This window comes from Lepisma saccharinum, chromosome 14 (assembly GCF_977018435.1).
Source record: "Lepisma saccharinum chromosome 14, izLepSacc3.1, whole genome shotgun sequence".
Classification (NCBI taxonomy): Eukaryota; Metazoa; Arthropoda; class Insecta; order Zygentoma; family Lepismatidae; genus Lepisma; species Lepisma saccharinum.
This window is the reverse complement of record NC_139242.1, coordinates 24,625,154-24,646,529: the sequence shown is the minus strand read 5'-3', so window position 1 is coordinate 24,646,529 and position 21,376 is coordinate 24,625,154. Positions and strand designations below refer to the sequence as shown.

Below are 21,376 nucleotides of genomic sequence, written 5' to 3'. Positions count from 1 at the left end.
GTTTCGTCATTAAAACCGAAAGGGTAAGTTTCGTTACGGAACGTAAGAAAACCATGGCAGAAGGATAAGGTGGAAGGGCACCCCTGACTAGGTCCAGTCGCAATCAGACCATCTAAGCATTATGTGGGAATAAACCCCCCCAAAAATCTTCTTAACCATAAGTTGTTAATAGAAAATATATATCATGTTGTGCCGTTACAGCAGCTTCAATTATTTTCGTTGATAAAAAAAACAATTTGCGTTTTTTTTTCTTCTTTTTGAATACGCAATTGCGAAATTTCCTTCCAATCTGAAGATTAAGGTTTGTTTAGAAGTACATTTGGTTTCCATGCAGAAACATTAAAAGCTCATATTGTGAATATCAAGATAAGCAAGCGCCAATCTATTACATGTGTTCTTAAAACCAGGGCGAACAGAAACACGCGTTGTCGTTATCATTTTGGCGTTGTACCAAGAAGTGACTTCACCATATAGAGTTAGGGCGGGTCGTTGCCTTTTTCCGCTGTGTGTCACTAAGGAAAAAAAGTTTGGCATGCGGTCAAGGTGAAGCAGATGGATTTAGTGCTTTATTTTTTAAAGTAAAGGATCCCAATGCGAATTCGCAATAAATAAATTCTAGGTCAAGCAAAGTCATGTTGATTTTAATTCGTGAAGGATGGATGCACTTATTTTGAAAATAGCACCGAAGTTCGAGTCCACATTTCTTGTGGCTGTCCCTTCATCGATTCATTACTCATCTTCATCACTGCCAAAAGTGGCAGAAAAACGACGTAAACAAAACTTCAAATACCAACTATTAACAAGCATGGTGCCGAGCCGACAGAGCTCTTTGACTGATTACCTTCCATGTTCCCGTCGCCTTGTGTCGTCGAGGGGTGTCCAGCACAGACAAGAGATGAACATGTCCAGGTTGTCAGGACTTAGCAAGTACAAAAGTTAAACAAACTCTTAAAACACACACACACACGCACGCATACACCCCCTGACAGGCGTTACTTTCAGCACTCCGCAACGTAGGTCGACATTTTTGCACACTCTGTTTTAAACTAGAGCATTCCCTGACATTCGCTACGAGACTTGGCGGCAAGCGGCCCGGCGTCAGCGATTGACTTTCCCGGCGAACGGGGTCCGCGACAGTCGCTAGAGTCGGCTATTAAAATTACAGTTTTCATATTGTGTACTAACCTTGACTACAGAAGGTGTTGAAAATGATGTCCCTCTGCTGCAAAACATTCCTGGCATCTCCGAAGGAAATTGGCATTTACACGTGCAAGTTCGTCTAGTGTAATTCTCCCGATTTCTCGTACAATACTCTCTTTTAACGCACGGATGGTGTGCGGATTGTCTTTGTATACTTTATTCTTTTAGATTTCCCCACTTTTCTTTCCACTTTTGTTCAGAACTGACTCTGTTACTCTAAACGTTTTTACAAGGTTTAATATAGTGGTCTTATGTGAAACGGGAACACCAGGAAATTTCGTTTCAAAACGTCGTCGCACTTCTCCACAATTCCTCTTTCAGAATTAACACTCCACAAGATAAATCCTTTGTTGTAATGTAAACTTTTGTGGTGCCATATTAAGCCACATTCTTCAACACACGGACACGACACAACACAACTTCCGAGGGAGGATTATACTGGCGTCAGTCTGCAACGTCAACAGAAAGGGGAAGAGAGCGAAGGCAGGGAGAGCGAAAAAAAAACAGACTGTAGCGTGCGACTGTCGCGGACCCCGTTCACCGGGAAAGACAATCGCTGACGCCGGGCCGCTTGCCGCAGAGTCCCGTATCGAATGTCAGGGAATGCTCTGTATATCCATAGAGTACCCAACCTTTGAGTTGAAGCCACCGATAGGTCATTTGTTTTTCTCTGGTACCTTGTAGCTGCGCAATTCTGTTACATATTTGATACTATTATCTTCAATGCTACATTTAGAAAATATAGTTTCATAAACGCAACACACGCCAGAGAAGGAATTCGGCCTACTCAAAATTCATGGTAATGTAGTAAAGTATGGTGCTAAAAGTAGTTTTCTCTCTCTCTGTGTGTGTCTTTTTCATTTGTTCTTTTGTTTTTCTGGTATCTGGCGGAAACCCACAGGATCCTGTCTCCCACACCCGCCTGGCCATTAGTTACGTTTCACGGCGCCATTAGTGTTTCAAGATTTTTCCGCGACGGCCAAGTCAGAATGTAGGCCAATCTAACACTTGCAACGCTCAGTTAGTGTGGTTAGGATGCTCATCCGCGTCCTCATAGTAGCACAAATATCCCGTGCGCGGCACTCGGTGCAGCCCTATCAAAATCAATGTTATTTACATGAATTATACGCAAATCGATCTTGATTTAAACTATCACTTACTGGAAATCAGACGAAATATACATATATTAATCTAAACATGTCCATTTCGGACATTTTTATTAGCAATTAAAGTAAATAACTTTAAGAAATGAGATAAAATCTCATAGAATTAGAAGCTTAGACTCTTGAAGCAAATGCACCAAAATATTATTCTAAAAATAATTAAAACTTTGCCATACGTGGGTCGTTCAATATATAAGTTTCCGCATGCTGTATTTTTATTTTATTTTTAAGATACATTAGAAAACTATACATACATGTGTAGGAGGATCCTTCCTCACTTCTCCACATAATCCCCATACAGATTCAGGCATTTGTCCCACCGTTGCACCAATTTGTCCATACCCTTTGCAAGAAAATCAGGGCTCTGGCTATTGAGCACTATTCTCACATTACGCTTCACTTCTTCATCTGTTTCGAAACGGAAACCTTGCAATTCAGACTTTAACACCGGAAAAAAATGGAAGTCACTCGGCGCTAAATTGGTGCTGTATGGAGGGTGGGGCAGCCGTTCGCACCCCAATTATTCAATTTTGTGTTGTGTTTTGCACTGCTGAGTGAGGGCGAGCGTCATCGTCAAGAAGAATGACACCAGCTGACAGGAGACCTAGTCGCTTATGTCGAATTGCGTTTTTCAGTTTATCCAATGTTTGACAATAACGGTCAGCATTAGTATTGCCCACGGGACGAGACGGGACAGGCTTTTAAAAATTCGAGACGAGACGAGATTGATCATGTGTCCCGAGACAAACGAATATTTTCGAGACGAGACAGCATTTCACAGCATTTCCACAAGACGAGACAGGCCAAAGTCTCGTCTCGTGGGCAACACTAGTCGGCAATAATTGTTCTTCCTCTTTCCAAAAAGTCCATAAGCAGAACGCCCTTAGCATCCCAGAAAACGGTCACAAGCACCTTCCCATCTGATCGATCCGTCTTGAACTTCTTCTTCGCAGGAGACTGTTTGTGCTTCCACTCCATGGATGTTCTCTTGAATTCGGGAGTGTAATGATGGACAAATGTCATCCCCTGTCACAATACGCGTGCATCATCCATGCTTCTGAACTCCTTATGACGCGAGCCCGCGTTTTCCGAACAAGCATTTACTTTTCGCCCGTGAGCACATGCGCCTTCACGTCTAATAACGAATCGATTGTTGTTCCTTGTAGACGAAGGATGGCGCTTGTCAACTATGTGCTTCTTTGTAATGGCATTGCTTCATGCAATATTTTATAGCACAGAGAAACTTATATATTGAACGTCCCTAATGAAGGAACTTAAAATTAACTCACCATTCACCAAATTTTCAATAATTTTTCAAAATTTTTCAACATATTTTTCAAAACGAATTGAAACCGTACAACTTATATGGGCTTATGTTCGAAAATTCTCAGTCAAAATCTTACTGATTCGCAGAAAAAACAATCAAATGTATGAAATACAGCTCGAAGAAACTTACAAAATATTTTAAAAATATCAATATGTTTCTCCTACTTTTACGTAAAAAGAGACATACTGACTCAAATATATAGAACCGAATGTTGTCACGTTTCAATATCGTTATTTTGACAACTCTGACATTTCGTATGGGTACTGCAATGGTTTCTGCACAAATAATTTGCATTCATAACAACGTACCGTCGTTTTTTTCTTCGTATTTCCGCCAAATTCATGGCTGGCGTGCTATGATTTAAGGTAGAAAACGTTTCAGAGCGCGCTACTGAATGCCGCCTGAGGAGGACTGGTCACTTGAGAGCAGAGGCGCAACCAAGAATTTTTGTCTGGGAAGGGCAAGTACCAGAACCAGGATAAACATACCAATAATAATAATAATAATAATAATAATAATAATAATAATAATAATACAACGTTATTTTATTACTATTATTATTATTAGTAGTAGTAGTAGTAGTAGTAGAAGTAGTAGTATCAAATACGTTATTATCCTCGTAAATTGCACAAGGCGCAGAAGTCGGTGCTATATGATTTTCGTTGGAACAAACGATTTGAATTATATATATTTTTAAAACGTTCAATTTCACGTTAATAATGGAAAACAAGCACACTCTATTTTTGAAAGACAGAAAATGTTTCCAAATATAATTATTTTTTTACACATAACATTTAAAACTTTCATCACAGCTTTCATGTACAGAGCTTTCCCTGACATTCGATACGAGACTCTGCGGCAAACGGCCCGGCGTCAGCGATTGTCTTTCCCGGTGAACGGGTCCGCGGCAGTTCTTTTTTTTCGCTCTCCCTGCCTTCGCTCTCTTCCCCTTTCTGTTGACGTTGCAGACTGACGCCAGTATAATCCTCCCTTGGAAGTTGTGTTGTGTCGTGTCCGTGTGTTGAAGATTGTGGCTTAATATGGCACCACAAAAGTTTACATTACAACAAAGGATTTATCTTGTGGAGTGTTAATTCGGAAAGAGGAATTGTGGAGAAGTGCGACGACGTTTTGCAACGAAATTTCCTGGTGTTCCCGTTCCACATAGGACCACTATATTAAAACTCGTAAAAACGTTTAGTGTAACAGGGTCAGTTCTGAATAAAAGTGGAAAGAAAAATGGGGAAATCTAAAAAAATGAAGTATACAAAGACAATCCGCACACCATCCGTGAGTTAAAAGAGTATTGTACGAGAAATCAGGAGAATTACAGTAGACGAACTTGCACGTGTAAATGCCAATTTCCTTCGGAGATGCCAGGGATGTGTTGCAGCAGAGGGACATCATTTTCAACATCTTCTGTAGTCAAGGTTAGTACACAATATGAAAACTGTAATTTTGATAGCCGCCTCTAGGGACTGTCGCGGACCCGTTCACCGTTCACCCTTCCCCAAGGCACATGACGCGCTCCCCCCAAAAGGTAGAACATCCCCCCCTTTATGCCAAATTAATTACTCAAATTATTTTTGTCGGACAAAATTTGCGGAACATATGCAACCATGAATTTTTGTTGGGGGGGGGGGGGGGCAAGTACCAGGATAAACGTACCGATAATAATAATAATAATAATGACATCCTTATTATTAGTAGTAGTATTACTAGTGGTAGTAGTTAATTATCCTCAAAAATTACGCAAGAAGGGGGTAGAAGTCAGTGCTAAAGCATTTGTTTGGAACAAACGATTTAAAATATTTTTTCAATACCGTCAATTAGCTAATAATGGAAAATAAGCACACAAACTGTATTTTTGAATGGGAGAAAATGAATGATAATTGCATTCCGAAGATACATGTGTAGTAGGACAAAAGCATACTCAAGATGGAATTAGTTTTCACGTCTTTCTTGCATTATTTCTTCCAGTCGGCCAAGAGCACCTGCAGGGTGTCACAAAGGGAATTTGCACCCCTAGATAACATTTCGTAAAATTATCTTGCTCGCTTCACTCGCAGTCTACTTTTCTTAGTCCTGTCAAGTTCAGAGCTGTAGCTAGGGGTCGGCGGGAGTTGGCCCTGGGCGCCGAACGAAAATTGTAAAATAGGCTGCCATGGTGCCTCATGAAATTTTTTGTGCCATATTAATTCAATATTGTTTTAAATTTACAAAAATTTTGATCTAAAAATTTTCTTCATCGCTTCGTTCGCAATTTTCTTGTTTTCTATAATGCATTGTAATTTACGATAGAGAGAGAGAAGGAGAGAGAGAGAGAGAAGTTATAACTACTTAAGTACTTCAGACTCTTGCTGCTAGACAGTTTTATCTTAAATGCATGAACACAAATGTTTGGAGGGAAAGAAACGCGGCACATTTCAGAGACAATATATTTATTTATTTGTTATGGTGCCTCTATGTTGCTGAATATATATATATATATATATATATATATATATATATATATATATATAGCCATCAATATGATGAAACTAAAACAGTGAGATCAAGTGGGGTTTTTCTTTCCCCACTGAAATTTCATCACGGCTTTGCCCCCTCCCCTAATCAGAGGGTCTGCGCACGCCTGTAGGCTGGAGCAGGTTATTTGGCTTGCCAAGGTTGAATTTTCTATTTTTATATTAAGTTGTGTAACAATTTGTGTTAAATACTCAAATTGCGAGTTTTATAAACCCACTCACAAACACTATTTATTAGGGGTGTGCTGTATCCCGAAATGTCGGGACCGGGATCGGGAAAGAAAATTCCCGTCCCGATCCCGACTTCGGGAAATTACTTCCCGACTTTTCGGGATCCCGAGCAGTCGGGAAATACCGAATGGTCATTTTAAAAAGTTGTTAATTCTCGACGTTTTCTGCATTGCAAGTGTCTGGAACTTATCGGAAATTGTTTGTTTTTGTTCCAGAAATGCAAAAACAATCACTTAAGTTGAAAATGACGTGTAGAATTCGAGATTTTTAGAGCTTCGGGAAATTACGAACATTTCCGGTCCCGAATGTCGGGATTAAAATAAATTTCTCGTCCCGACCAAAAAAATTCTGTCCTGTGCACCCCTGCTATTTATATGCACATTTACATTATTTAATTTACTACATTTGATAAATCAAACCTTTTAATTATTTTTTTCGAAAATCGGACAATTAAAAAATTAGGACAGTTTAATATGGTATTTCATTCAAATAAGCTTCAATTATTACGTATTCATCCAAACTATTTTGGGGGTAATATGATGAATGATTTTAGGGGCTGTCTTGAGTGATGGGCACCACTGTTTAGGGAGGAGGGGCAGATCAAGTAAAGTGTTCAATAAAGCTAAGAGAAAGTTAATTCCGGTAGACATGATGTCGTAATTTAATACTTTGCGGGAATTACGATATGGTTTGAGGGCGCGAATGATATGATTTGAATTTGAATTTTATTTTTCTTCCGTTGACCCTTGTTTAAAAGGGCATGGAAAACGTCAAGATACATAATGAAATAATAATTAGTTAAGTACATCGCCCGACCCTGTGGCCGAGTCGGGCTTGGTTGTTTGTGAATGTCCATTCATCAATTTCATCACTCATCCCCATCTTCGCAAATTAGCCAAGAGGCACAAAACGCGAAGTAAAATAAACTAAATCAATCAATCAATCAATCAGTTAAGTACATCATAACAAAAAAGAAGAAACATTGTGCAGTACATTACATCACTACACCAAAGTAAAAATGAAAAAAATACACTTCGGCTGTGTCCAAAAGGTACAAAGTACATACTTGAAGTACAGTCTTGACGGAAGTGACGTCACCTAGTGCCGTTCGAAAGCGCCAAGCAAACGAGTGTACAAGACCAGAGGACGCAGCACACGAGCGGTGCACACTTGCGATCTGTGCTTGCTTTTCATTTGTTAAAAAAAATGGACGTCTGAAGTCAATAGATAGATAGATAGATAGATAGATAGATAGATAGATTTATTTCCTGTAAGAACCATACATGTAACACTAATTACAGATTGGTATAGGAAACGTCATATAACATTACAATGTATTATATACGTATTATACATTACTAATACAAAATGTAGATAACAATTGATAATTAATCAGATTTGATTTGAAAAAATTCCACAACCGAATAAAAACAATGATATATAAGCATACTTTTAAGTTGATTTTTAAATATGTTGAGTGGACAGTCTTTTAATTTCTTAGGCAAATGGTTGTACCATTTATATCCATTAAAGTAAACACTCTTATTAAAATTAGATGTCCTGTGGCTTTCATAATGAATGTCATCTTTCTTCCTCGTTCCATACGAATGTACGCTGCTATTTGTTTTAAGATTGAGAATATTTTTCTTCATAAATATTAATGCTTCATATATATACAAACATGGTAATGGTAAAATCTTTAGGCTTCTAAACACCTGCCTACACGATTCACGATAATTGGCACCGATTATTATTCTAACGACTCTTTTCTGTAAGATAAACAACTGTTTGGCACCAGGTGTATTTCCCCAAAACATAATTCCATATCTTAATCTTGAGTGAAAGTTTGCATGATAAGCCATAAGAACGGTTTCTTTACTACATATTTTGCTTAATACCTTAAGTCCATAACAGACTGAGCTTAGTTTGGAGAGTAATACATCAGTATGAGTATTCCATTTCATATTTTCATCAACAACAACACCTAAAAATTTTGTATGTTGTACACAATTAATAATATCATTATTTATTTTTAGTATAGGTTTGGGACAATTAATCTTTTGTAGATTGTGGAATAGTATATAGGCAGTTTTTGATCTATTCAAAATTAGCTTATTTTCAATACACCATTGTGTCAAGTCGGTTAGTACTTTATTAGTTATAATTTCCAATTGGCACAAGTCACCATGCTTAGTTATGATATTAGTATCGTCAGCAAAGAGAATTATATTGGAGTCGTTAATATTAGCTGGAAGATCATTAATAAAGATAAGAAAAAGTAAGGGTCCCAAAATGGAACCTTGGGGTACACCATGTTTTAGAGGCAAAACATCAGCTGGTAGTTGTAGTTCTTCCATTGTGTGGAAATGTAAGTAAACAAGTTTTTAAAATACTATGTAATTTTATTTATTGGTTTTATTCATATATGTGTGGTTTCTTTCTTCTATAGTGAGAAGGTGTTTAAAAGTGAGAAAACAATTTCTTTTCCCGCGATCGTAAACCATGTTGCGGAATGTGTGAAAATTAATTTGAAAGAGCAAATTTCTTTCATATTTCTATAATTAATAACGTGCTGTGTTATATAAACTGCACGCCGAGTCATGTGTGTGTTGTTCACGGAAAACAAGAGTGGCACATACAGTCGATGTTTGATAATTTTAGTTTCGAAGCAACTTTTGTTGCATTCCTCACTTGTGTTGGCGCTGCAGTCGAAGTGCAGTTCGAAAGCTTTCCGCTTCCAGGCTTCAAGACCGCACTGCGAGTATGCTCTCGAAGTATGCTCGCTTCAAGTATGGTCTTGCAGCTTTCGGACACAGCCTTCGTTACACTACAATAAAAATAAAAAACACATTATCATTGTTGCATGATTGAAATAAGAATGGCCGAGTCTGCTGCCACGCACGTGTCAGCAGTAAGAATAAGCTTCAAATTTGCTCCTGCCACGTAATTCGTCTGCTAAGAGGATGTTACAAATCTTAAGAACAAATTGAGACGAGAAAAATGCAAGTTTATGATTAGTGGGAATTAATGTACAGGTAATTTAGACCCTTTTTCTTTAGAAAACATTTAGCGATATTATTTTAATGCTAACAGAACCTAACCTAACTACGAGAGCATTTAGGTTTATATTAGAATAATACCAATAATACTAAGGAACATAATCTTAAAGAAAATTTGTGAAAGTAATCGCTACAACTTCACAGTATGTGTTACAGACATAATTGCATGCATAGCATGATGTAATCACGATAAGACAAAGACCGAGTCTGCTACCCACTCCTATGGTTGCGCCACTGCTTCAGAGGCGTGTAAGCAACTGAAAGAACGCCAGAAAAAAGTCCGAATGACTCTATGTTTTCGTGGGAATATTACCTAATGCTTTTCCGAACATTATCGAAACGTGGAATGCCACGCGCAAATGCACAAAGGAAAACGCTTCTGACAGGAAAGACAAAATAAGCCATCATCAACACGAATCGAAATTTGTTGATGTTGACGTAATGGATGGAGGACTTCAGTGAACATAACTGAAAACTGTGGAAAATCTCAGAATATACTTCCAAAATATTACATATGTAACATAAACCAAAGTGCAAGTGATTACATAATGTGACTAAAATTGCCTGATTCAATCTTGCAACATAATCAAATGGTAGATAATAATAAATGGAGATCTGAAGTGAAATCGTATTTGCATAAGTGAAGGTAAATATGTCGCTTTCCTGTGTGTTAGAATGTATTCCGACCAGTCCTCGAAGTGGAAATTCGTAGTTGAGGGGATTGTCGAGTTTGAGGATAGGTAGAAGGATGGATGCGTGTGTGGATCAACTTGGAGAAAATGCAGTCAGAGGGGTCGCCTCCTTTCAAATTTTTCTAGCTGGGGTAATGCTACATGAAAATGTGGTAAAACTGTCATATGCGGGAAATCGCCCACTCGTTTATTCTCTATTTTTTTAAAAAAATTCATACTTGCCTATTCTGCATTGCGAAACATTGTTTAACAAGGGATTTCGCTTCTTTTTTTTTAACGAAATTAGTATCTATTGTAGACATATGGAGCAATAATTGTTCGTTATTTTCTCACTTCCTGAACACGCAAAATGGCGGGCAAATCTTGACTAGCGTTGTGTTTTCAACGGCAAAGCAGTGTTTCAACCTTCTTAAAGAAAAATTCCCGCATAGCCCCAAAAAAACATTCGGGATAGTATGAGCATCCACGAATAGCCCCAAAAACCGTTCATGCATAGCCACAAAAACCATTCATGCATAGCCCCAAAAACCATTCTGGATCGTATAACCATCCATGACTAGCCCCCAAAACCATCACGATAGCCCCACGCACCATCACGGTAAGGTTAGGTTTGGTTGCTTTAGGTTGAGCAATATAGTGAAAATACTGTGCGTTTGGAAACACTTGGCGGGGATTACGTCATCAGATGCTCGCAACATCCGGTTCAAGTACATGGATGGAAATGCAAGCAACAGCTTTTGTGCATCGGATGGACATTATTATAGAAAAATACATGATTTAAAATTCTTCCGCCCAGAGTTTGGACTTGGAAATTCTATTTTTTCCTTTTCTGTCGAAAGTTAGGGAGGGTCACGTGAACCGCTGAACCAATCGGCTTTGACCAGTTGCTGTGGTGAGGGGGACTTCTCGTGGTATTCTGCGTTGCCAAGTGTATGCCTGACAGCAAAAGTTCGGCGTTATTGTGCGGTTTGTTTGTGCTTTTTTTCGTATATGTGATTTTTATACTGAAAGATGATGAGCCTAACGCGAATACACCGGCGAAATCGGAAGAAAAAAAAAAGTTGTCGGGCGTAGTATTCCTCTGCGTGGCCAGACTCGTGAATTAGTATGTGCAGTGCGAGTTTATTTTGAAAATGAAAGAGATAATAATGGCCCCTTGATTCCGTTTAAAAAAAAGTGATTGGGAGAACAGCAGCTGCTCTGGGAATTATCAGAATGTCCGTGATGTCCATCGGGAAGGAAAAGTCCCGCTTAATGGAGACAGACGCATCATAACATGCTATAGTACCACTGGAGTAAGCAGGATTTTTTTCGGAGGGTTTGAATTGTAAATGTGGATGTTACAAAGTTGCATTTTTTCCCGTGGGGCAGAATAAGTAATAAAACATTTCATAATTATTAGAGTTGAACGGATATCCACAATCATGCTGATTCTCTTACCTATCTCACCGATACCCTTGTTTGAAAATGACGCGTATTAATTAAAAGCTGTTCAAAATATTGACAAATATTAGTGTGTAAGTAAATACTTCCAATTGTGTGTATCAATTTATTAGGGTTGTGCTTTAAACGTAAGAATTACATCAAATTCTGAAAATACTATTACGTAATCACAAAATACACTTTTCCATACAACATTGGTTCAAAATAACGGAAACTTGGAATTATGCATAAATTCAAGGACACCCTGAAAGTGCTTGCAGCATATTTGCAAGCCTCGCAAAAGATTAAAATGTTGGAAAAGTATCGGCCGGTGTCGGTAAATATAATCCAACCGATATCTTCCGATACTGATACCACGGTTAAAAGTGGTTTAAAGACAAAAATGATATTTGGGAGGTTGATTTAATTATATTAAAATGGCATTGCAAAAGAGGCCTAAAGGTGGAAATGAACGTGTGTTTGCTATAATAATTTTCCTCAACAAACTAGAACATTTCACGAAATGTACACCATGCATAACTTAACTTACTGTGCCATGGCAATTAAATAATATGTAGATATTGCAAGTCACATGTGAATGGGGCATTGCAAACAAGAAATCTACTGTTTCCAAATAATCACTGACAAAAAAAGAAGGCACGTAAAATGTTTACCAGTATGATTACCGTTCATACATGTGTTTCTGACGTTTCTGAATGGTTGTGTTTTTGTTTCGTACAAATATTTTTCAAAGAAAAAATATGTATAATACAATACGATATTTTATATTTGATTTATCATAAATGGTAAAAAGGACAAGTACACTGTTAGACAGTATCCTCAAAACTTGTACGAACGTACCGTGCAAAGAATAATTTCCGAATGCGTGGTACTGTGTTTTAGAAACAAATATGCATACTTTTACAATGTTCATGCACGAAACTATATTACCAGAAACAGCTTAGGATTAAGCTTTTTTCTTAATAAAACATACATGTGTAGTACGGGACTTTACATTATGTTTGGTTATTCATTATGTGATGAAATTGTAGTCATTCAGAAAATGTACCTTGTACATGGAATGGTTGATTAATATGATATTTGACATTTGATTTATCAAAAACTGGTAAAAAACAAGTGCACTTCCAATCAATTTACAATTCACTATTTGATATCGCTGTGTAGACAACAATGAAATTAATATAAACTATAAAGGATGGATAATATTGAGTAATCGGAACTCGACGTGCCATTTTAACTGGCGAGCAAAACGAAATATGCCACGACAAGTAACTGGACCCTAAACCTTGATTGCAGTGCAGATGTTCATACGAACAGTCTCCACAATACCCTAGATAGAATTCTAACCCTCCGCAATAATTTCGAGTTTTCGGCTCATCGCCCCCCCTCTCCCACCCTCGAGAGAGTCCACCTACAAAAAGGCCAAGCACGGCGAAGTCGGTTGCCGCGGCGGTGTAGCAAGCGAATGCGTGTGTCTCCGCCTCCCTGCCTCTGCCTGAAATGTGAGCGAGCGAAGGGTGCATGTTGACAGGAAAAGATGTCCTGTACGACTGGACAAAAAAAATCAGAGTCTCAGATGTTTGGCAACACCGCTTTTCCCGCCTCCCCACTAGCACAACTGAAGACGAAAAGTCGGGGTTTCCTCAAGTCCAAACTCTAGCCGGAGCGACTTTAGTGGCCAAATACATTGAAAAATGCGAGAAAACACTAATTCTACGACCTTCCGAAATTACACAGAAACTCAATTCCGTAAGTACTTTCTCCTGTAAATTTGACAAAATCCATTTCCCGCATATGACATTTTTACCAAAGGTTGGGTGGTAGCAACCCCCATGAAGGATTTTTTTAGAGAGAATGACCAACACTATTAGGGGAGAGCAAATATACCTCGACCCCTCTCTGTGGAAAAATGCCTTGCGTTGCTTGTCTCTCCATGGAAAAATCCTCCATTCGTCCATATATGTCATTCGCCTCCCTTGAACAGGCAGTTCTTTTCAAAATTTTCAAGCGTCGTTCTTGTGCTAAAATCAGACAAAAATAAAGCAAGTCGCAAGTATTCTTCAGTTTTATTAGCATATTATCATATATCATATACTGCACCAGAGAGAGTATATTTACTTCCAGGTAGACCACCATTCCCAGCAAACAGGAAAAGTATAATAAATGGTGTTTTAGCCTAAATATGCTTTTCTTTTTGGTATGGTATTTAGATTTCACACCCCATGAAAATATTCCCACCCCTAGTCTCCTTCTTCACTCATTTTCATCTGATGCCATTGAGAAGATTTTTTAGAGCTGTAAGAGTGAGAATGCTGTTTTAACCATGTGGTTGTGTATAAATTGATTTAATTGAAAAACATTTATGCAAATATCAAGCTCAGAGTTACATCTTTTCTTTTTTCTTTTTTAAGGGTGTCCCTGATACGAACATTTGTGTATAAATAGCAGGGGTATTTCTTCCAAGAAATGTATGGGAACACACACAATCGAGTTCCATATCCTCCACCTCATCCATTCCCATATGACAACTACATGTTCAGATCTCAGAATCCTGAAACACCAAGGCCAAGCCATATTCACCACGACTATGCACGTTTTAGATACTGGAAAGAGAATTTTATGAACTGTCCACCGCACAAGTGTTTCTATGGACAGTGTGTGTGCATTTCAAGGACCTCAGCTTGCACTGGTATGTGTAGGGGATGTTGCTGTAGATCTGAACCTCATAGAAACTTTGTGTGTAACATGACACCACATACTTACAATCCACCGTCACTTCCTGCAGCAAAGGGTCAAGAACCAACAAGCACCAACACCAGTGGAAGTGCATGGGGTACTGATTGCAGTAACAAGTGCAGTGAATTTGTTAGTGAAGTGCCAGTGAGTAGTTCACCAACATGTGAAGTACCGTCAAGTAGTACACAGTATCCAGGAAACATGGGGAGAGACTATTGTTCAGATGTTAGTTTCAAGGATTCCTGGGGGATTGTAGGTAATAGGACACCATCAGTTAATTACCAAGAGCAAATTATGGGTGTTGATTCCAGTTCTAATACCAAAGGCGCACAATCAGATGGTGGTATGTTTCATCTGCATGATCAAATGGAACCAAGTAGCACAAGTTCCTCGGTACTTAATGCTCCAACATCCAGTTCAGATACAAAGGGCATCCAGTGTGATATGAGGTGAGTTTTAATTCTTAATCTTAAAGTATAGTGACTTTCAACTATTTATGAATAGCTGAAATAATCAATAATATATAGAGATTTTTTGCAATTATTGTGTTACAAGTGTTTCATTTCTGAACTTTGATTTGTATATGAAAATATTCCTTCTGTGGTATAACTTTACCACATTCTTAATGTTTTGATAGTGCAAATCCAATGCATCTTGGAAGATGCACATTTGTAGCATCGGAACCTCAAGAATGTAGAGTTATTCCTCAAATGAAGAATTTTTCTATGTACAAATCAAGTTCAGGTAAAACTTTGATAGCATCCCAACACACCTCACTCGTTTATTTCGTCATTTTTAACATTCGTACTTACCTATTCTGCATTGCGAAAGATTCTTCAAGGTGCTATATTGCTTTTTTTCACGAAAAAAAGTTCAATTTTTGACATAAAGAGTAATTATTAAACCATTGACGTTAGCCCCAAAAACCATTGACGTTAGCCCCAAAAATTCACGGTAGCCCCATGAACCATCATGGGGAGGAGGTATGCCTATGAGGTTAGGTTAGGTTCCATTAGCAATCCTTTCGTTCAATTTAGCATATACGGACAACATCGGTTTTTCTCGATGAAATAAAATACCAAGAAGAACTTCTAAATGCTACAGAAACTCATTTCGGTAAGTAGTTTCTTGTGTAAAAATGAAGAAATCCGTTGGGACGCTATCGAAGTTTTACCAATTCACATAATTAATTGAAAAATTCATGACATTTTTTACTTGAACCTGGTGACCCTTGAAATGCAGTGATGATTTTGAAGTGCAATCTATTCATCCTGTCACATGTACATACAAACTTATAAATCTACTTTGTTCATTTTGCTGCTCACTATATAGTAGATGAGTTTTCCTCCATCATTTCAAACTGGCACAGGTGTTGTCTTGGAGGAGATGAGTATATATTATATTTTCCCCACCAATGTTAAATGTAAGAGGGTAAGGAGATTAGAAGATGAAAATACACGTGGGGGTATAGTGGTAAGACTCCACACATTAAGGTTATTATAATTTCCTTTATGTGGTGTTGCTCTTCATTTCAGGATCACCCATTTCCATTTACTCATTATAATGTATACCAAAACCACATCTTGATTTGGTATCGTGAAGTCCCCCAAGGCTCGATCCTGGGACCAATACCATTTATCATGTACATAAACGACATGTCATCAAACGTAGAGCTGATCAAAACTACTTTATATGCAAATGACATAAGTATAGTGCTGACTGGCAAAGTTAGCAAGCACTTAAAACTAACATTAAAAACACAACAAACAGACTTTCAGAGTGCTTCAGCAGCATCAAAATAACAATAAATAAGAACAAAACAATAGCATTAAAATTCCACCATCCAAGAAATAAAAGCAATAACACATCAACTGTAAGCATAGAAAATTAAAACATTAAATTTGAAAATTCCATAAAATTTCTGGACATATGGATACAAGAAAATGTCAATTGGGACACACATATTAACTATCTAGCAGGAAAATTAAGCAGAATCATATATGGCATAAGAATCATGAAAGACATAACAGAAAAGAACACAGTAAAAACCTTACATTTCAGTCTATTCCAGTCGCAAATAACATATGGTGTTATATTCTGGGGAAATGCAACGAACAGCACAAAAATATTTATTCTTCAGAAAAAAATATTAAGAATTATGAAGGGAAAGAAATGGAATGAACGATGTAGGGAAATCTTCAGGGAACTTAGCATTCTACCACTACCCTGCCTATATATACTTAATTTACTGTGGCATGTAAAAATGGATCTGACAAATTTCTCCAAATGCAACAAAGAAGTACATCACTACAACATGAGGAATAACTCCAATCTCTCAGTTCCAACACATAAGACATCACTATTCGAAAAAAGTCCAAAATCCACAGCCATCCACATACAATAAGTTACCAGATCATTTAAAAGCTATTGAACCAGTAGCCAAACATCTAACAAAACATCTGTTGTACCAAAATGTCAGAAATTTCTCGATCAAATCATTAAGAAATTTAACAACAACCCACATTATATATAATAAGAAGAAGGGGTTCCGGGTTCGATACCTGGTGGAGGCACATAGTGGTTCGGATCCCACTTCAAACTGTAGGTCCAGTGCCTTAGTGTGCATAAAGTGGACTTAAAACACCAAATCAATCCAATCCAATGTATATGAGAGTGGGATAGAGAGAATAAGAGACAGACAGAGGTTGTTAAATTAAAATCAACTGTCATATACACATGTACATCACTCACCATCATACGCATGATGTTTTTCTGGTTTGGGGGATAGAATTGTAAAGTGGATAATACACTCTAGGGGGTTAAAATTGTACCAAGAAAAAATAATAATCGTGGCTAGTTTTAAAGGGGATTTGCTTGATTGAGTTGGCATCTTAAGCCCACTTTATGCACAGGAAGGTTAATCGGGACTGGATCTACAGTTTAAACTGGAATCTGAACCACGGTGTGCCTCCACTGAGACCCGACACCGGAAACCCTTGATTACAAGCGGCGACGCTACCACTGCGTCATCGGCAAGGCCAGTAATGGGGATTTGCTTGCTTGATTGATTTTACTTCGCTTTTCTGCCACTTCTGGATAATTGTGAAGATCAGAATGAGTGGTGATATGATGGAATTGATGAATGTATACTCAACAAACACCCATACTCAGACCTGGAATTTGAACCTGGGACCCCTGACATCGTAGCAGGATGTACTGACCACTCCGTCACGGGGGCAGCTAATCGGGGTTTGCATTTGCCACTTTTTTCTTTCTTAGGTTACCAGTCCAAATTCTCTGACAGACCAACACCGAACAGCGTCATATTTATTTTATTTGTGAAACAAAGTTTCTACCGATTTCCCATCATAAAACTATTTCTGAAAAGAGTACATTCATGATTCTATTGTGTTCAAGCTGACAGAGACAAATTTGAGGGTGTACCGCCCCGCACACTTGCATTTAAGATGTGACCAAATTGAGGAAGGATGAAAAGAAACGGACAAACCGAACGATGCGAGCAAGAAAATTTTATGAAATGTATTTTTATTTGCATAAAATTTGAAATCGAGAGGTGGCAATTGCCTCTTTGTGTCCCCCCTACAGGTGCTCTTGACCGTCTTGAAGAAAAATGCAATAAATATATGAAAACTAATTCCATCTTGAGTATCATTTTGTACTGCTACTCTTATATTCTGCTAGCCGTTTCTTCAGATACCAGATCATTGTGCACATTGTATACTGAATTTTGTGAAACTTTTTTATTAGATTTTTTTTCTCATGTCTGTTAATATTGCTTCACAAACCTTTCATGAATGTCCTCTGTGTATTTAACACCATTATGTAGCACTTGTTGCAGAGGAGCATTTTCCCTTCAGTTGTCAAAAATGTTGTCATCCACCAAGAAAATTGACACTGATCACTTTCTAGCCTTCCTGCTACAACTGAATGCTAGACACTGGTGCTTGAAACAAGCCAACACCCTAGCCTACTGTTCCGACTACGCAAATGAACAACTGAGGAACGTGTCCATAGTCCATACATGTAGAAATTTTAGCAATAAATGCAACCTCGACCAGGACTTGAAGCCAGGTCTCTGGTATACCATGCTATTGCTCTATCACCTGATCTTCTGAAGCAGCTCTGACTTCACCTGATATTTTGCTTTCTCTGCAGTTGTCTCTGCCAGTACAATCATAAATGGAATCTGGTGCCTTTGAAACACTGACGACTTTGGCAGTATCTGGTTTCACCCAACGTACAGTTCTAAATTACTTTACGATATGCCAGAGACCCAGGTTGGAGTTCTGGTCAAGCCTGCATTTTTTGCTGAAATATCTACATAGTACATCTCCTGTGTGTGCCAAATCATAATGTCCATACATGTCTTAAGGCCTGTAGGAGGCATTCCAACATGTACTGTATGAAGAACTGCAATATGATATGTGGTGTGTCACTGTACAGTAACTTTATGGACATCTTGTGTGATTAATGTAGTATTTTGCATGTGAATTCTAAAGTGCCATACTTATTTTACATTTTTTGTTGAAGGAACACCAGGGAAATACCTGAAAACAGTGGTGGACGAATACCCTATTGTCTGGAACCAAATGAATTCAGGTATGAAGCAATGCCAGTAAATAATCAAGTAGATTGTCATTCGTCAGATATGAAGGTCATCACATGTTTTGGATATTGTGATGGTGGTATGTCATCCAATGCAAATGAGCAGAGTAGGATATATACCTGTGATGATTGTGGGGAATGCTTGCCAAACAGAACCGCATTCATCAAGCATCTGAGATTCCACAATGTTGAGGAAATGCAGACGTGCGTTGACTTTGAGCAACCTGTTAAAACTAACAATTTCTGTCCTCAAGGTGGAAGTCCGTACATTTGTAACGTGTGTGGACGAGCATTCTTGCTGAAGAAGATATTTTGTAGGCACATGAAGTCCCACAGTAATGTAGAACCTCATACGTGCGATTCGTGTGGTAAGATCGTGTCATCGGAGAAGGGGATCAAGGAACACTCGGGCGTTAACAGTGGAGAGACTTTACATGCGTGCCATGTGTGTGGGAAAACGTTCTCCAAGCAGGGATGCCTGGATGCACATCTGAATGTACACATAAGAAGGAAGTCTTTCACCTGTGATGTTTGCGGGGATACGTTCATTCACAGAGCCAATATTGTGGAACACATGAGTGTTCACAGCGACGATGTTTCTCACATTTGCGACACGTGTGGAATCACATTTGCGGAGAAGGAAGACCTTGACGAACACAGCAAGAGCCACGAAGGTGTCAAACCATTTGCATGCAACATATGTGGAAAGACATTTACCCATAATGCAACACTTGTTGTTCATTCTAGAATTCACAGTGGAGAAAAACCTTACTCGTGCAAGGAGTGCGGAAAGTCATTTTCGCAGAAATCTGCTCTGAATTCACACGTCAGGCTTCATACTGGTGAAAAACCCTATTCTTGCACAATGTGCGATAAGCGTTTCACAGTAAAAGGCTCCCTCACTGTGCACATGAGAAAACACACAGGGGAAAAACCATATTTATGTAAAGTTTGCGGGAAACGTTTTTCACAGAAGAGCTCTTTGAACTCCCACTCAAGGTGCCACACTGAAGAAAAACAGTTTTCTTGCCATACGTGTGGTAAAAGTTTTGCAGAAAGAGCTGATTTATTAGAACACTCGCAGGAACACTGTGAGTGAAGTGTTGGATCCAGAAATATGTGTTACCAAGCAAATTTAATAGGACATTGCCCACATCAATTGTCTGAATTTTTTTCTAGTCATTAGGATGTTCTTGTTCAGTTTTAGGGTTACTTGATTGCCTAATGCTGGCCGACCTCAAATTGAATGTGTTATATCCTTTTGAAAAAAGTTTTTTTTTATTAACAAACATATCTCATTAATAAAATGTGGTATCTGGTACATACATTTTTATAAGGAAACCAAGTCACAAGTTACTTAGTTCTTGAGTTCAAGCAACAGACCATGCAATTCATATTAACTCTATTTTGATTTCATTAGGAAAGCAAGTACTGATGGCACTGTGGTAACATTGTTGCCTTGTAATCAAGGGGTCTGGGTTCAATACCTGTAGAGTTTCCGTGCATAAAGTGGACATAAAACAACAAATCAAGTCAAATCAAATCAAATAGGAAACTTAGAATGTCTGAATAATAAATCATTCTCTGTTGAGAATTCTAGTTAATTTCTGTGATTCGGTTCAAATCCGGGAACTTTTCTAATGATGGAAGCGGCCCCGGCACCCACCCAGCGTCGAATAACATGGGTACCTGGGGGAAACCCTGGTGGGTAAAGGCGGTCAGGGGCGTGATGCTGATCACATCACCCCCACTCACGACCGGATCAAGAAAGTGTGGGGCGTTACCCCTACACCCCCTATACGCCTTCATGGCGTGGTGCTATGCACAGGGGAGCACTTTTTTTTTTTTTATAAAGTATGGTTGATATCAATCAATCAATGGGTTTGACCATTAGGCTGGCAGTGATATGTCACTTTATCAGCAAATTGCTAATAATTGTATTATGATTCTAGTTATTTCAGTAAGTAGCCTATCATGTACATCCACTGTTCTGCCATTTTGTTGTTATTTTTCTTAATATTGGTTTGATAGATTGAGTTTATTTTACATTGTTCTTCTGTCAGTTTTGGTTAATTGCGATGATGCTTGAAGGGAGAATCACAAACACATAGATTTTTTATGACAACCAGTTTCCTTCAAAATCTGTACAAATAATTTAAGAAATGGTACTGTATACCTTCCTGTTAGTTGATTATTGACTGTTGCACGTGATGGTTGTGTTCTTGGAAGTGAGTAACTGTAACATAAACTGCTGTAATTTCGGGCTGGGCTAGAATATATTCCATGTCCAAGCTTACGTTATTCTTTCTGTATTTTGTTTTCTATGCATTCCTGAGCATTTTACTTATTAATTCATATCTGATTTATTTGCAAA

General features: G+C 38.3%; 1 protein-coding gene across 1 annotated transcript; it reads left to right on the top strand.

Annotated features, from left to right (window-relative positions):
* The first annotated feature begins 14,054 nt into the window (after nucleotides 1-14,054).
* Nucleotides 14,055-20,420, top strand: LOC145998453 (uncharacterized). Its single transcript, XM_083134863.1, has 2 exons — nucleotides 14,055-14,825; nucleotides 18,928-20,420. Exons 1-2 carry the CDS (start codon nucleotides 14,107-14,109, stop codon nucleotides 20,099-20,101), a joined length of 1,893 nt encoding a protein of 630 aa, XP_082990989.1. The 5' UTR covers nucleotides 14,055-14,106; the 3' UTR covers nucleotides 20,102-20,420.
* Nucleotides 20,421-21,376: the final 956 nt, after the last annotated feature.

Bases quoted from the DNA above. Each gene is read 5' to 3' on its own strand.
- LOC145998453 (XM_083134863.1), top strand. From the start codon at position 14,107: ATGTATGGGAACACACACAATCGAGTTCCATATCCTCCACCTCATCCA. The intron at 14,826-18,927 runs GTGAGTTTTAAT...TTTTTGTTGAAG, and splicing joins GGCATCCAGTGTGATATGAG to GAACACCAGGGAAATACCTG.